The 17,799-nt window shown below is 31.8% G+C and overlaps 1 protein-coding gene across 5 annotated transcripts in view; it reads right to left on the bottom strand.

The window, feature by feature from the left end:
• Positions 1–4,585: 4,585 nt before the first annotated feature.
• LOC145967763 (metabotropic glutamate receptor 8) overlaps positions 4,586–17,799 on the bottom strand; it is a 119,637-nt gene continuing 106,423 nt past the window's right edge. For 4 of the 5 annotated variants that reach the window (XM_083092693.1, XM_083092694.1, XM_083092696.1 and 1 more), the window contains 8 exons: positions 17,099–17,210; positions 10,759–10,982; positions 8,990–9,270; positions 8,048–8,352; positions 7,809–7,961; positions 6,101–6,260; positions 5,742–6,016; positions 4,586–5,204 (listed from right to left, as the gene is read on the bottom strand). In XM_083092693.1, coding sequence (XP_082948819.1) covers positions 5,064–5,204; positions 5,742–6,016; positions 6,101–6,260; positions 7,809–7,961; positions 8,048–8,352; positions 8,990–9,270; positions 10,759–10,982; positions 17,099–17,210 — 1,651 coding nt within the window. In that variant the 3' untranslated portion in view covers positions 4,586–5,063. The remainder of the gene's footprint in view (positions 5,205–5,741; positions 6,017–6,100; positions 6,261–7,808; positions 7,962–8,047; positions 8,353–8,989; positions 9,271–10,758; positions 10,983–17,098; positions 17,211–17,799) is intronic. The other variant, XM_083092697.1, reaches the window with a different exon arrangement.

The raw sequence follows: 17,799 nt of genomic DNA, 5'->3' as shown, positions 1-17,799 counted from the left end.
GATTCTTTCTGCGAATAAAAAAAATTCTCGCAATTCGAAGGAAGAGATACGCATTTCAGTTTGAAAAATAAATAAATTGCAATACTTTACTTGTCGTTTTGTTCAATGTTACAACTTACTGCTGGCTTTTCTTCTCACTCGCAATGCATTGCTATTTGCATGCGATGCGGAAAACATCAATTTCACGATCGAAATGTTCCGGTATTGAATTAAGGACATGTAAATAGTTGAAAAAGAAGGCGATCAATAGGCGATATAATAGAACGTGATCTTTTTTAAAGTTCATAGGGTTGTCAGGAAATTTCCCATAACACGGTTCCGATAAGTGGTCTAAGTTTGAAAGTTCTCGTTCTATGATATAACGTTATTTACGTAGAAAATAATACGTCGCTAGAACGCGGTAAAAATTTACAATTTCGGAGTTTTATTGTATCTAATTTCTCGATTCACACACAATTTATATATGATTCTAACGGAGCATCGACATCTCTCTGTTTGAATCTCTCGATTTTTAATTAAGGAAGAAACATTTTTAATTTGTATAACACACATTCAGTATGAAATATAATTATATAAATATAAAAAGTAATCTTATTAAGCTTAAGTAAAATTACTCGTAATGTGGAATTCGAAAGGAACCAGAGTTTCAACTCTATTTAGATTTAATTCGAATCTTATTCACGAAGATGTATTAATGTACAAGCGGCTTCTTCAAGCCGTTTCACATACGTTTAATATCGCGCACTACGTACATAGTGTATTATATATTATGGCATCTATTATATATATATATATCTCTTCTTATATTTACAAAATCTTATTTATTATATCGATTTAACGTTTTTTAAAAGACGACGATTCTCTCGCTCTGTTTTCCATTAATTCTACGGAATATATATGAGAGAGTTCGTATAATATATATAATTATATATCTATATAATATATCAGTTAGTTTTTCTTTTGTGCACGCTAACATCGATTTGGCACCATGATATAAAACTCGACTTAAAATTGAGACTCTTCTGCGATCATGAAGGTTGTTTACGCGATAAATTGAGGATTCTCGTCCGCAACGTCATCTGAGAGATGATATACTTATTCTTTCCACGGTATCCTCTCTAGCTAATATCGATTTCAAACACGTAGATACAAACTACTCGATAATCACATTGTTCACTAAACGAATACGTGAAATTCCGTCGCAGATTACGTATACCGCGCAGCGGTATCGCTAGTTCATTAATTAATCATTCTAAGGTACGTGTTTCATGTACATTTCGAGTACATTTCTGCCATTCGCAAACGCTGAACAATACATATATTAGTGTTCTTGACCCGTTTTTTTTTTCTAGAATTAATACATTTTGTTTAGAGAATAGAGTTTTGTTAAAAGAAATTTGGATATCTCCTTTTTTTTTTTTTTTTTTTTGACAACATGCTGTCATTTAAGTAAAATTCTCCATGACTTGACAACGACGAGAAGATATAAGATATGATACGATCTATTAGGATCGAAGAACTTTTAACTAGGGCAAAGTTAGAATGGCGTCTATCCATCTGTGTGGAGAGCTTTAGAATGAGATATCGCAAGGATTTGCACTTAAACGAGACGTTACCGTTAGACCTGTGCGAATAGGTCTCTCCTTAGACTAGCACTGTTATATACAGAGTCCGTTAATGTCTTCATTCGTTAATCGGTTTATTATCGCAGGCAGTTGTATGTGAAGTTACTTACGTACCCTCCCTTCCAATAGTTCAATATACAGTTTTGTCCAGTTAATTAAACAATGTTTGTGCATCCCACTACGTTATTCTATTAAGTCGAATAACGACTATTCATTGATGTGATCTTTTTATTCGCAAAAATTATTTGCTTCATTTATACCGCAAAATCAAGAGAGAAAAATCAATTTAAAATGTGAGTTAATAAATAAAAATAAAAATTTCATTTGTCTTTATAAAACAAGATAAGGGATCTTTAAATTGTATATTTAAAATTTATACTGATGATCATAATAATAATAAATTAAAATTTACATGATATGATAAAAGCCGTGTAAAAAATGTACAAGATGAAATTATATTATTTTTTGTTTATTTTTTAATGAGGAAATTTTGATAGTTTTTATTCGACTTAATCACGAAGACAACAAGTATACAATCACGAAATGTAGCTCACACGATGCTAGGCACATAAGTACACACGTATAACAGCTATTAATATGTGCACGCAGTGTTAACGCGCGATACGTCTTTTTATATATATATTTCAATATTTTATAATATTTTGTACAATAATTATTAATTAAAGAATATTCCCATTCCTGCGGAAAGGAAGCGAGAGATTCCATAAGTATGTATGTATATTTACAGGCGTTTGATTAGATGCTTTGTTAATTAAATGAATTTAATGACAGAAAGAGAGACAGATCTCTGAGATCCGCGATATTTTTCAAATATACGCTCGACGTACATCGAACAGTATCTTTGGATGTATCTTGTAAAAATGAGAAAACGAATCAAATTATTTCGGTAGATAATAATAAACAAATTAATCTTTGGCGATGCCTGTGTCTTAATCGATATTCGTTTTAAACGACATGTAACGCGAATAAATAAATAATAATGACTTTTAGGCGTATCGTATGTACAATGCGTGAAACAGTCACACGGAAATGAAATAAGACATTCGTCCTTTCGATATTCTCGAAAGGGAACGATAATAACGAGTCGATAGAGATTTTGCCTTCGCTTACGCTCTACGCATACGATGGCTATTTATAACAACATTAATATACATAACTACGAACTGCCGAAACGTTTCGTCGAGAGTCTTTCTTACCTAGCAATTCTTATCGTGCTGCAAGTAAAATCGTTTTGATTTTGCCTCCTTCGTATAGGAATACATCGTTTGGGGTCGGTGTGATATTTTCTTTTTTTTTTTCGTGGGAGTAATTTATCATTAGGCGTAACTCACGATGTGTAACAACTAGCGCTGATGCATTAAAAATCAATTTATCGTTGTCTCGATCTTAGCGCATACGTTCTACCTCGAATTCACGTTCGAGCTGAGATTGATGTACATTCCAGTTTTGTGGATCTATCGCAACTTGATACGTTATTTTTTATTTAAAGTTAAGTGACGCAAAAGTTTTCACACTGAAAATATAAGAAAATAAAATGTGGCATGAAATTGATTTGTACTTTTCTATAAAATATTATTTGGTTCTTAATATTTCATCGGAGATCTTTTTGCAATTTTTAATTTACAAGATTGATCAAATTTTTATTTTAAATTTAATTAAAGGTAAACACGATGGCGACGTAAATAAATTCTTTAAAAAACCGGATCATCGCGATCAAATTCCTGCGTCTCGAATATATAGCAAACAGGCATTCCTACGTAATCGCTGTTGTTATTATGATCAATAGTTTTGGTTCTACTACGTCAACTACGACTGAAATTACCGCTAATTATCTAACATCCGCATCTACGATATTCGCCTTCGAGTGGCAGGATGCGAAATTACTCGATTAATTTTATTATTAAATTTTAATAGAGTTTCGCATACTTAGCTCGTATGCATTCATATGCGTTCGTGTGCAATTAATTAACGTATCTACATGGTACTTCAAAATCATTGGATGAACTTAAAAATCTTCTCTTTGTGATAATAATTTATCATCAATATTCGAATAATTTTATATTTGCAAATACAAATAATGAACAAATAATTTAATTAATTACTCGATCAAAATTAATAGCGAATCACTAAGTGACACGTAAAAAAAATTCTCGCGCAGAAAATATATATTTATTATATGTAAAATAATACGTTTGTTGTATTTTGCTTGCTATTTTTGCTTTGGAAATATTTGATATTTATTGAAAGTTTGATCAATTGGAAACTAATATAAACTCCATCGCGTTTGTACATATAGAAAAAAGATTTTTGTTCGTGAGGTAAAAATATGGACCAAAAATTCACGTGGGTGATGCTGAAACTTGCTGAATGCCGGCGAGAGCGTGTAACGTTCGTACGTCATACGACGAACAAAGCACAGCATTTTCAGATACGAATAACTATATAAAATTGTAGTTTACAAAACGACCATTTTTTCGAACGACCGAACACACTGCGGCTGTCATTTCGTGTACAACCTTAATTGTGTGTTTGTATGCGTTGCAGCATCCCCTTGCACTCGAGATTATTCTGATTTATTATACAATAATATTATAAAATTGATTTCTATGTAACATTTAATATTTATAGAATATAATATTCCATATTAAAAAGGAATTGCTTTTATATTATCTCTCATTATATAATTTAATAATAATAATGCCAGCTGCAGCAATAACGATAAGCATATGAATTAAATTGGAATTTTATATATGTATATAAAATTAGATTCAAAATCATTTAATTTCTATTATTTGATTGCAATTTGAGAATTAAAAGATTATCTTAACAAATTTTATAATAATAAATTTTATAAATTTTATAATAATTATATAAAAATTTTAGAAAAATTATTGAATTAAAAAAATTTTAACAAATTAAATCTTATGCTATTAATAATAAAATATAGAATTTTTGAATTTCGAATAAATTTTAATATAAATTCAATTTGATAGATATTTTAATATTGAATAAGGATTTAAAAAATGATAATTTTTAATCAGAAATATTCTTGTATTGTTAAAAATTTATCAATGCAGAAAGATTCAACAATCCAGAAATGAGTATTATCTAATTAATAGAAACTCTTAATTTTGATATTAAAATTGATCTTTTTCCAATCCAAAAATAATACTATTTAATTAAAGAACAGAATACTTAACTAAATAATTACATCATACAATTACACAACAGATACGCGAGTGCAAAGAGTTGAGCAAGGGTTGTCAAATCACTCACATGTCATTGGGAATGTACAAAACGTCTGGCGCTTATAAAATGCTGTCGAATTACGGCGAAACAGACGAGGCCCTTTATGCTGGTCGGCCTGCGAAGGGTACTGAAGGGAATCCGTCACGAATCGAGGTGACCGTTCGAATACTACGAAGAGAACTCGGAGAAGGTGGGCGAGTCGGTGTAGCTTAGAATCTGCTCCTCGTTCAGGCACAATCCCTCTTTCCTCGCGCGCGCTTCTACCCTCTCGGAGATACTGCTGATCGCGGCTTCGTCGCGATCGCTCGGCTCGAGAGGGAAACAGAAGATTACATGAATTAGGAATCGCGGCGTGTGCTCGCCGTTTCGCAATATTACGTGACGATGCGAAACCGCAACAAACATTATAAAGCGTGGTAAAAAGAAATGATAAAAAGCGCTACAAATACATAGAAGCGAAATAAACGATATAAAAACGTCACGAGATAAAACTACAATATATCTCTAAATGCGAGCAAAAGAGGAAAAATGCAGCTAAACAAGCACTGCAACAGATGCGCGGAATGTGCCACGTTTTTGCCAGTCCAGGTTTTTTTTCCTTCGCGAATAAATTCAGGCTAAAAAAAAGCCCAATACACTACAATGCTGACAAGCAACAGTATAGAGCTTTCAGATTGAAAAGGAGAGACTTTTCGCGGAGCTTCCGTGTAAGCCAGCGAGAATCACTTGTTCGATTAGACCTCGCTGTGCGGAATATCTCGCCCCGTTCTCGAAAAGCCGCTCAATCTGCCGATAGATCCCCACGGGGGATGTAATTCGCTATCGAAAGCGAGGAAAATCCGTCACCTGATCGGAGTCGCGGCGCGGCCCGCCCTGACTCCTCTCGCACGCTTGGCACATCGCCAGACTTATCGGCGGACTGGCGGTGTCCGCGTTGAACTCGGACAGTTCCTGAACGGTCGACAGCTTGCACTCCTCTTCGTCGTCGTCGTCGCTGTTGTCACCAGCCCCGCAGCCTCCTCCGCCGCTCCTGCCGTCGCCGCCGCCTCTGCCACCGCCGCCGTCATCGTCGTCGTTGACATACACCTCCGCCTCGGTCTCGCGCATCCTCGCCCGATGCTCTGGACAGGGAGGGAGGTGTATGAGAGCGACCTAGCTAACGGAGGTCTCCTCGACCGACGGACTCGCCAGCGCCTGAGTCTCACCGTTCGCGTGCTTCTGCTCATCCGCGCGTCCCGGTCCCCCCCCACGGGGGAGCGGGGGGCTGCTACGCGAACCTGAGGTCACGCTCTGCATCGTCTGGCTGCGACCAGCGGCGAAGCGCATGCTGTACGCCCCGCGATTGCCGCTCTGCAAGCCGCCCGTCTGTGAAGGTCCGAATGGATTTTTTTAACGCGTGATGACAGTCGTGACGACAAGTCGTGAATCGCAAGATCGAGACAGAAGAGGGAGGGTTCCGATGACGAATCGCGCTGCATGTATTTCTCGGAGGTGCACTGCCGAAGACTATCGCGCGATTTGCCGAAGTTACACAAGCGTAGGATATATGTAAACATCTCGGATCAATGGAATGGAAACTTTGCTCGACATAAATTCCACAAACAGTGCGGTAACTTATGCTGATGCGTTAAATTGATCGTGCCATCTCGTGTGTTAGCATACGCTTTTACATCAATTTGAGTCCGGGCCTTTATGCGCTTCGGTGTGCATCGGTGCATCCAATTCGGCATAACATTCACAATTATTCCTGTCTGTCTATGGATAACGCGCCTGTATTCGTTCATCTGTGCCTGACTCGTGCACGCTTTCTCTCCTCTTTGATTGAAATGCTGATTATTAATGTTCGATTTAGTGTTAATTTTAATACCTCTATTGACTTTAATGATTCCATTAGTTTTACTAGACTCTACTTCAACGCGGAGCATATTAAGATCATTTTTTTACACTGGATATTATCCATTAAAAGTATGATAGGAGAAAATTTTGGAAGAAAAATTATATTTTATTGTACCCCTGAGAGAATTGAATTTATAATTTTTCCCAATTAATCATTGCGCTGTATAATTCATAAACCATTTTTAATGAATTTCAATTTACATGATCCACGTGAATTTATATTACTTCAAGACTTTTTTGTCTTCATATCGCTGTAAAAATGAACGCTGAAAGCGTAAAAATGGATAATTTATTTCTCCGAGGAAGAAATTAATAAATTTTCCCAATTTTAAATCTTAATGCTGAATAATTTTTGAATGAATAAAGTCTTGCTATTTTAATTTTACTTTTTAACTGTTTCGTGATAAAAAAGATTATTATTCTATTTCTCATAATTATATTTTCATCTTAAGAAATAAATTTTATTAATAAAATCTATATCATATAAATGAGATAATTATAAGACTTTTAAATTTTACGGTTCCTTACTTTTATCAGAGAATAAGATATTTATTCTTATAAGTAGAGGATGGCAAACTAAATAAGCAATTTCAATGAGGAGATCTCTTTTGCTTTGGTAATACCTGGAATTAAGCTGTAATAAAGGGGAGATTTTGGAAGAAAAACTGTATTTACCCGAGAGAATGGAATTTATAATTTTTACGAATTAATTATTCCGCCTTATAATATTCATAAATCATTTATAATGAATCTAAATTTACGTAATCTACCCGAATTTACGGATTGAGGATATTTTATCTTGATATTGCTCTGTGAAAGCGTAAAAAAAAAGAATAATAGACAGAAATTTTTGAGAAAAAAATCAGTAATTTTTTTTGCATAAAAAGATAGAAAACGTGTAGCTTTGTTTCTTGTGAAACTTGTAATCGTCTCCGGAGTTACCGCCGATTCTAAGAGAGATGCTTACGGATTAATTGTTATACAAGGTTAGAGAAACAAAATCAGTGTCGTACATACATTAGAATGTGCGGGGCGAACGTTCTTAAAGGGCTGGAACAGCACCAAATAGACCTTGGGGGTGAAGAGGCAGCCGAGGGCGACCGAGGCGGAGATGTTGATACACATGCACATACTCGCGATCTGCACCTGCAAGGTAGGCCGTCCGCTCGACTTTACATGTTAACAAATTCAGAAAAACGCGTCATAAGGCTCAGATGTACGGGGGTAGACGTGATCTGTTTTGCACCAGTACAGACCTTGTAATCGTTGTTGGTGCCGAAGTAGATGGGCACGAAGGCCAGCCAGACGATGCACGTCGAATACATGGTGAAGCCGATGTACTTGGCCTCGTTGAAGTCCTCCGGGATCTTGCGCGTCTTGAACGCGTACAAGGTACACATCAAGATCAGGAACATGTTGTAGACGAGGGACATCATCAGCGAGAACGTAGACACGCGGCATGTCAGCACCGCAGACAGGGGATACGGATGGATCTCTGTGGTGTCCGGTGGTTCGATCATCAGCCACACGATAGTGCCGATGAGTTGGACTGCAGTAATCCCTACGCAAACAGGACCGATCAGACCCGGCGCACTTTAAGATAGTATTGTTTTCTGTATTTGAAATGCGATTATTCAATTGTCATCGAAGAATGAATCAAAGTGCAGAGAAACTGGGACATTCCTCTTTTTTTTTATCCATTAATTTTTTGATAAACAGACTTTTATGCTATATTTTCTCGTTGCATAAAAATTTATATTAATGTAGTAAGAAAGATATAATTAAAGCAGACTTATACTTACAATATTGTGAAAGAAATTTATTATTTTAATAAAATCATAATTTATATTTCTACACAAAATTTATATAAAATTTAAAGCACACACCAAAAAATGACGAGATGTATTCTTCGGGATTCCTATTTCTAACAAATAGCGACATTTTAATTTCGATCGAAATTGCAATAAACAAGGGTTGATCGTCAAATCCGACTCGGTCGTCTCAATCTTAGAAAGAAATATACTGACTACGAAATTTTATCGTAAAAATCGCACTATTATTTCTCTTCGTCGAACATGGTCCACAGTTTTTATTTCAGGGGGGAGGGGGAGAGTTGCGTCAAGCATCGGCGTGCAATTATCCTCTCGAGGCCGTGGCTTGTCGATGTGTTTACCGAGGTGAGTGCAGCTCGTACTCACCGATAGCGATTACCACTTGGCTCTTGGGCGATGTGTAGGAGAGCCTCTTGATCTTCTTCGTGCCCTGGTTGAATATCCGCGATATACGGTTCGTCTTGGTAAGGATCGCGCTGTAACATATACTGAGGCAGAGACCGAGGCCGATTCTGAGGTATGTGCAATTCCACGTAGTCGGTTTGCTCAGTATAACGAAGCTCATGCCGTAGCACGAGAGAATGCCTATCAGAAGGACGTAACATAGCTCGCGTCCCGATGCCATAATCACCGGAGTACGATTAAATCTAGAGTTTAAAACACAAAGCATATTAAAAGTAAAAGAATCGAACAGAGTATATGTATAAAATATATTTTAAGTCTATCTTTTTTATAATATAAATCGTATTTTTTATATTTATGTTCCGTATCTTAAATAACCTACACTTAGTAAATAATGTAAATGACTTAAATTAATAAATAATAATTCTACAAACATATAATATTTTTTTGTTTATATTATTATTAATTATATATATATTTATATTTATAATTCCTCTATTCCTCATTCAAGCTCGTTACTTTGATGTTTTGTTCTTTGATATTCGAAAAAAGTTACTTCCCAAATTAATAATCCTGAAGAATATATGATATTAAGCTCAAAATTTTTATCCTTATGCATCCTTTTGCGATACTGAATTGTGTGATAATTAATTTTAGTCATGTCAGATTTATAATTTATACGAAGAATCTAAATTCGTGCTGTTATCCGTGCTAACTAGATCCATATGGATCTAATAATAATAAATTAATTAAAATAAATAGACATAATAAGAATTAAAATTTGAAATCCCAAAGTTCTAGTCCTTTCTTGCATATATCTATGTATACTGAAATGCAGTAAACCTTTTAGTACTCTAATTAAGTAAGTTTAATAGATCGCTAATGAAGCTTTTGATCAAATTTTCGCTTTGAAAGCATCGACTTTAAATTTTTTTAAGCACTCTTTTTCAATTCTCTATTCCTCATTCAAGCTCGTTATCTTTCATTAAAAAGGAAAAGAATATCTTTTTACTTATTCATCATATCAACAAATTTAGAAGAATTTTTTTATATTGTATTTATATACTTTTGTTTAATTTAATACAAATTTTTATTTTTTGTTACTGGCATTATTTGTTAATGACAAATTGTTCGGAGGCGAATTTAAAGATACGATTCTTCTTTGATAGAAATATCAAGAAAAGTTATATTTAATGCTTTCTAATTTTTGATATTACCCAGTCTTATAATAAATCTCAAATTAAAAAATTAATTTTCTAAAGCAAAATCCACTTTTACAATAATTGAAGAATAGATCTGCTTATTATCTCTGAAACTTTGTTTACCAAAAATCTTTCGTTGATTATTTAAGATTTTTCTTACTATAAATTTCTGTAAATTTTCCACGTGAAAAAAATAAATATCAAGAAAAGTTATATTTACTGCTTTTTAACTTTTGATATTATCCAATTTTATAATAAATCTCAAATTAAAAAGTTAATTTCCTAAAGCAAAATCCACTTTTACAATAATTGAAGAATATCTGCTTATTATCTCTGAAACTTTGTTTACTAAAAATCTTTCGTTGATTATTTAAGATTTTTCTTACTATAAATTTCTGTAAATTTTTCCACGTGAAAAAATAATGTGCTAAGCTAAAGCTTGTGCTAAAAAATCTGTCATATCATACAGTATAAAGATATAATAGAAGACATAGAAGCAACAAATATATAAGGAGCGGAACACAGACTCACCGTATGAAGACAACAGTGGTGAAGAGGGTGCTGAGAATGCCGATCGACGCGAATATTAGCGGTACAAGCGCCCAAGGACTTGTCCAAGGTATGACCTCTGCGGTGAGCTTCACGCAGCCTGTCATTGTAGCATTCGGGGCATATCCGGGATAACATTTCTTGCATGTGTCGTTGTATACGTAGGCATCCTCCCGGCAGGCAACGCAACTCCAACAGCAAGGTTCCTGCATAATTGACAATTAATCGATCATTGTCTTGAATCCATGATGAATAATGAATTAAAATCATAACGGATCATCAATAATCAATTAGTAATCATCATTAAGAATTAATATTATTAGTATTGATTATTGTTGACCATTATTAGTCCATTATAATATGCCTAATTTATCATTGATTGATTTAGGAATGATAAATAATAAAGTATAATGAATACTTTAATTGCTAATCTAGTTACTAATAATTATTAATAATATGATCAATTAATATGACATATTAATGACATATTTTTTATTATTACGAAGAAAGAAAGATATTATTAGGCGTTAAACTGTGTATCACACTATATAAATTATTGTGCTATATAAAACTAACAAGATAAAAAATAGAATTATTTATTATCGCGTTTTTTACATTGATATAAATTGAATAATATAATATGAATAAATTGAATTTTAATGCAAAACAAATATAATTTCAATAAAGCAATAAATAGAGTTTTACGACTGGCATACGAACGAGAGATAAACAAGTGGATTTTGTTGAACAAGACGTGACTATATGTCGGCAGCTATGCTTGTCTAAACGGTTGGAAAATATTGACATAAAAAGCGCATTTCAATATGACATATGGTTCCAGTGGTATCTAGGAAAAATCCATTTTTTCATGCAACTGCCAAAAAAATATTGAGTCAGGTCGACTAGACCCCTGCCTGTCTATGGCAAACAAACGGATTTGAATTATTTACAGCAGGTTTATAGAAAAATGGAACGTCTAACAATCTTGTTTGCTGCTCGAATTTCGTTTTATATTGAAATAATAAATAGTTTTTGCTATAAACTTTTGAATAAAACTGACTGAATTCTTTCACATTTTAGAACTGCTTGACATTATTTAAATTAATATTTGCTGAAGCCAATATTCATAGAATGGGTGCAGATAAAAATGGATTGAATAATAAGGAATCATCATTAAGAATTAATATTATTATTATTAGTTATTGTTCATTAGCAACAAAATATAATATTTTGAGACTAAAATGAAAGATTTAATTGTATATAAATGTATATGAATATTACATATATATACCTTTATTAAAAGTATATTATATTACGCGCATTGTATGAAAAGAAAGAGAATATATTAACGTTATCAGGAATTAATTATCTCGTATTTAAATTAATCTAAACTATTACGATTATTACTAACTTATTAGTAACATTTTGTACATAATTTCGATTATTCATATAATAATATAATAACGCTAATGACTAGTGATTACCACCATTATGTCATTACTACAATCAAAACTCCTGTAATCATAATAACAATTATGAACCGTATTATTCGCATCACGGATCAAACTGAGTATGCATGTGAGCGTGTAGAAATGAGTGAATGCGGCGGTAATTATCGTTTTAATTGCCATTATAGCGGTATTTATTAATAGACATTTGTCAGAATACACGCACTTCGATCGAGCAGTGAATAAATCTAATTCGTGACACGAATCACGCACCAGTTGTCGCTTCCGATGTGTCATTCATTAATTATTTAATTAAGCCGCGCTTAACGAATCACATTTATAATCGTTTGATTACTGATATGTTTGTATTTTTATCAAATACACAGGTTGACAAAAAAGATGCAACGAGCTGGATTATATATACATATATGCATGTAATGTTTTCAGATGTTTGCATTTAATTAATAATTTAAACAATGTACATGAAAGGATTATTAATATAAATCGATTTGGGACAAATTTGATTTAGTCGAATTTACGTAGATCGTAATAATGTATATTTTTCAGTGTAGATATACAGTGTGCAAAAATATTTATATCATAATATTTTATTGTTCCAACTGCTGCTATTTTGATATTATAAGTCTATTTAATTTATTAAAATTCATTGCACAATTTATATATTTAAAACAATTATATTAATGAAGAGAAAGAAAGAGAAAGAACAAAAATATTCAATTTTATTTGTACAATTTTTTTTTTTACGGTCGAAAATTACATTTGCGATAAATGTATATTTAACGGCAATCATAAACTAGAAAATGTCTTTCAATTTTTTTTTCGAAGATTATAAAGTATTTAATATATTATGTTATTTTTTCTAGATTATATAAATCATATATCTTATGGATACAAAAAAACCAAGGAGTTAAATTTTGTTTGTCTTTAAAATTAAAACAGCAAAGTATAATTATCCTTACAAATAATTTATGTAAAAAAAGTTAAAATTATCAAATTTGAATATTATTGAAATTTACTGAACATTGGCACTTTGTATCACAACTTTTTATGTCTTAAAAGAGAGAATAATATAATATAAACATAAATTAACAAAATAAAAATAAATAAACGGTGCAGAATTTAATATAGAAATTTTTCCTTTGACTTTTATTCGGAATAGTTGAGCAATTGATTTGCTCGTACACTATCGATCTAGCTAGATATTTCGTAAGTTCGCTTCCGTGTAGGAAACACTATAAAATTTTTATCGGAAACTAGAACATTACAAAAGACGCGCGCTATCTATGCTCCTCACTTCTTCTATTATGTAATATACTCGTAATTCGAAAAAAATATACAAAATTATATATATATATATATATATATATATATATATATATATAATTTATGTATATTTATATATACATATATATATAATTTATGTATATTTATATATACATATATATATAATTTATGTATATTTATATATACATATATAAAAAAAAAGTTATTACAATATAATGACAAATATTCTTTAAATATTATTAAATTTGTCAAATATTTGATACGCGATCTCATTTCTGCGATGACAGTTCCTCATGAAATACGCACGATGAGAATAATATATTTCACTTTTTTTTTAAATTTTTTTTAAGTTTCTTTAACTTTATATTTTGCACAAACTGTCAAAATTCATATGATTTGACAGCTGCAAATTACGAGTGAAGCAAGTGCAGCGCAACAGCCAGCCAACCAGCATCATGGAGGCAACAATATAAAATTCGAGATTTTCAAGTATTGATGTAACATGCCTTTTTTAGAGAAAAGTGGGTTCATTGAAGTGCGATGCAAGCAATATAGAGTTTAATGAAGGCAATCGTAGGCGCAAGACACGAAATTGCGTCATTTTCGTCAGCTTTTCACAAGTTATGAGCGTTAGACTTTCCTAATGAGAATCTATAATGAACATCGTGAAACTTCCATCGCAATCAATGAGTTCTCTTTCATCATCATTGCAATCATCGATTAAGCACACGGATTAAATTTTTAAATCTCGCAAAGCTTATCCCGGAAGCGTATTGCGGAAGAGTGATAAAACGGAAATGACTATGACGATAGATAGATATAGCTAAAACCGGAATTTAGAAAACTTTAAGACTTTAAGTTTCTTCTTTTTAGATTGAATAGAATTTAAGCTAAAATCTCCATGAAAAAGTTTCCCATATATGCAAATATGAAAGTTAAAAAATAATGATAATATTTTTTGCATTTTCCTCTTAAAAATCTTGCGAATATATGCGTTTGCAGGCTAATAATATAAAAAGTATAAATAAGCATACATATGTAGGAGGAGAAACGAATAATACAGAGAACATATGATCGTCACGGATTAAGGTCGCGGATGATCGTCTTTAAATGCGGAAGCAAATTGCGCACAAATGATAAAATCAAAGTAGGTATGATAATAAGAGAGAAGGAAAATAATTTAAGAGACTTGTGGATTAAGATTAAAAAAGGATATTTGGAATTTATGCGAAAAATTTCTAATCATTTACGAAATTAAAATTTAAAAATAACGAATAATAAGAGAACAAGGCAGAGAAAAAAATTTCATTTTTGTTTCTTTAAAAAGTACTTTTTAAAGAAACATAAATGAGGAAAACATAAATAAGGATATCAAAACTTTGTTGATTGTATTTTCCAAATAAATTAAAGTTCCTGTTTTTCCAGATAACTGTTCCAAATATTATGTAAAAATATATGAATAGAAAAGGATTTTATGCAAAACAAGCGGTTCTTATTTAAGTGTTTAATATTTATAATATTATTTTTAAAATAAATACTATAAATGGTAGTGTATTTTCGCTATTCAGGTGAATACAAATTTTATTATATTTGACTAATGGCCATTTCTACCAACGCCGCTTAACTTTAATCTTAGCTTAACTCATTCTTTGTTTCTTTCTAAAGGAACAGTTAGAAGGAGACAAAGAGTGAGTTAAGCTAAGATTAAAGTTAAACGACGTTAGTAGAAACAAGCATTAATAGAGTAAAGGAAACACGCAAGAGTAATAATCTTTTTTCTCTAACAAAATCCTAAAGTTAATTAATCGTCATGAAGGATAAGACGTGACTGTAATGAGACGTTCGATAATGCCTCTGGCTACGGCAACTCACCACGATATCAAATTCTTCTTGTTTGCTCGATATCGACCAAGAGAAGCCAATTATCGGCATTATAGAGCTCTACAAACAGACCGCCAATTGGGAGAAAGTTTAATGCGTATGATGTCATTAATTACTGATAACGGAAGATTAAATGAGTCACTTTAAACATTTCTAAGCCATATTCAGGGAAAACTTACAACTATGTGACCTAAATGAGTTATATCTCAAAGGATCTAAGCATCAAGGCACAGCTGTTTTACGAATATAGTTTTAATCCTAGGATACATAATCTCTAAATTTATTGCATAACTTAATTAATTAAATTAATTCAATTAAATATTAAACATAAAATAATATATATATTATCAACATTAAAAAATAAATTTATAGTTGATTTTATTGTTACGAAAAAATAGATTGTTAATATCTGTCTGATTAGACAGAAAAAATATAAGAGAAATAAGTAAAAAAGATTATTTATAAAGAATATTTAAATGATCAAAAAAGTTTAATGCTGTTTTTTATGTGTCATTTAAAATAGATTTATTTTTTATCTAACATTTAAATACTTTGGATCTGTAATAAGACTGAGAATTTCAAGAGTTCTCCATATAACAATTTTAAAATCCGAATATCATATTTTTATGGTTAAGTAGATAAGTAATAAGTAGATATAAGTAAGTAAGATAAAGTAATAAAGCATTTCGTTGAATGGCAAATAAATGCATGTACGCAAACCGTGTTACACGGTATAATTTACTTCGCCAGCTTTACTTATGTTCTGCATATGTTCCGTTTATGTCTGAAAAGAAATGTCGGATTTACACGGATAAGATGGTATATATAGAACTAAACCCGAGATTGGAGCACAATTACAGATCTACTTTAACTTACATGAAATTCTGTCCGTCGAGAGGACGGAAAGTGAGAATCAGAGAGAAGAGATCAGAGAGAGGTAGAGGATAGCCCGCGCGTACACTTTATTAGACTGTATGTAACTCGCATATCACGGGAGTTTGTGGAAATTGTACAGTTGGACTCTCGGCAAAATTTCAGTCAAAATGTGTGTTAGAATCTAATTATAGAAACCACGTACAAGAGAAGCTGAATTGTTATCGAGATACCCTCATAGTTTCGTTAAAGCAGATTCAAGTAAGTACGTATTAAAATATGTATTTACTATATGATTTAAAAATTGTATTAATTATATGATATAAAAAGTATATTATTGGAGATTAGTTCAATCTCAATGCACGAATAAATTGAAATGAAATTTGAATAACATATTTTTGAAATTGATTAACTCCGAGAGCCGAGTTGATGAGATTAGAGGTAAACCACAAATAAATTTCGATATGTAAGAACAGAGCATGGGAATTAATAGGTTATTACTTAGTCAATGCATTAATCTCCATTTAACAGCAAATTTTTTGGTCTCTGTTGGATTTTTGATGAAATCTTCATAATATTAGTATACAAATTTAGCGTGCAAATTATAGTATTAATAAAGTAAGATATTTATTTAAAAAGACGTCAAAAAATTATATACCTTCCATTATCATTTAATATTCGTTATGTAATCTCATTAATTTTTTCTTTTCATTTTCGATGGATCGATAGATCTCCTGTGAATATCCTATCAGCTAATAGAACCGTGCAGCACTCAGCGGTTCTGGTTATCCTCTGACTTTGCAATGTGCACTTACTACAAAATTGCGGACGTGTCCCATCGGGCAGTTATCGCTGCACATGCTAGGTGGAATGTGAAACTCGCCGACTCCGGTCGCCCATCGTGTCATGTTAATGTCTAGACTGAGCCTGAGAGAGAGAGAGTAAATTAACCTTCAATTAATAAACTGGACACCGTCACTGATTTTATCTTATTGCATCATATTAATGGCACGGAAAGTGTTATGCAAGCAAAATCAATTTTCTGGACTTTTTCCAATTATTTAAAATAACACATGTAAGTTGTGGACATAATAGCACACATAAAAATTTTCTAATATCGCATTATTTGAATCGTTGGAATTATGTTTATAATATTCATCTCTCTCTTTATTTTACAATAATAATAGATGAATTTATTATGAATCTTTATTTTATATAATATAATAATAAATAAATACACATGAATTTATTACGAATTATATAATAATGAGGTATATGATATAATTTCAAATATACAAAAAATGATAAACTTCTAATTGATGATGAACAATATAAATTAATTTTTTATTGTACATAAAATTAGATAAAATATTATAAAATATTATGAAAACATATTTTTAATTTAATGTGTAATAAAATATTATCCGTAATATAATATTATTCAAATCGTAGATACTTTATGGACAATGACTGACATAACATTATCTATGACATTATATATATTAGACTTCAGAAA

This window comes from Camponotus vicinus, unplaced genomic scaffold, assembly GCF_025532165.1.
Source record: "Camponotus vicinus isolate PSW18456_S1 unplaced genomic scaffold, iyCamVici1.0 SCAF_3, whole genome shotgun sequence".
Classification (NCBI taxonomy): Eukaryota; Metazoa; Arthropoda; class Insecta; order Hymenoptera; family Formicidae; genus Camponotus; species Camponotus vicinus.
The sequence above is the reverse complement of the archived record's forward strand: the minus strand, read 5'-3'. Positions and strand labels throughout refer to the sequence as shown.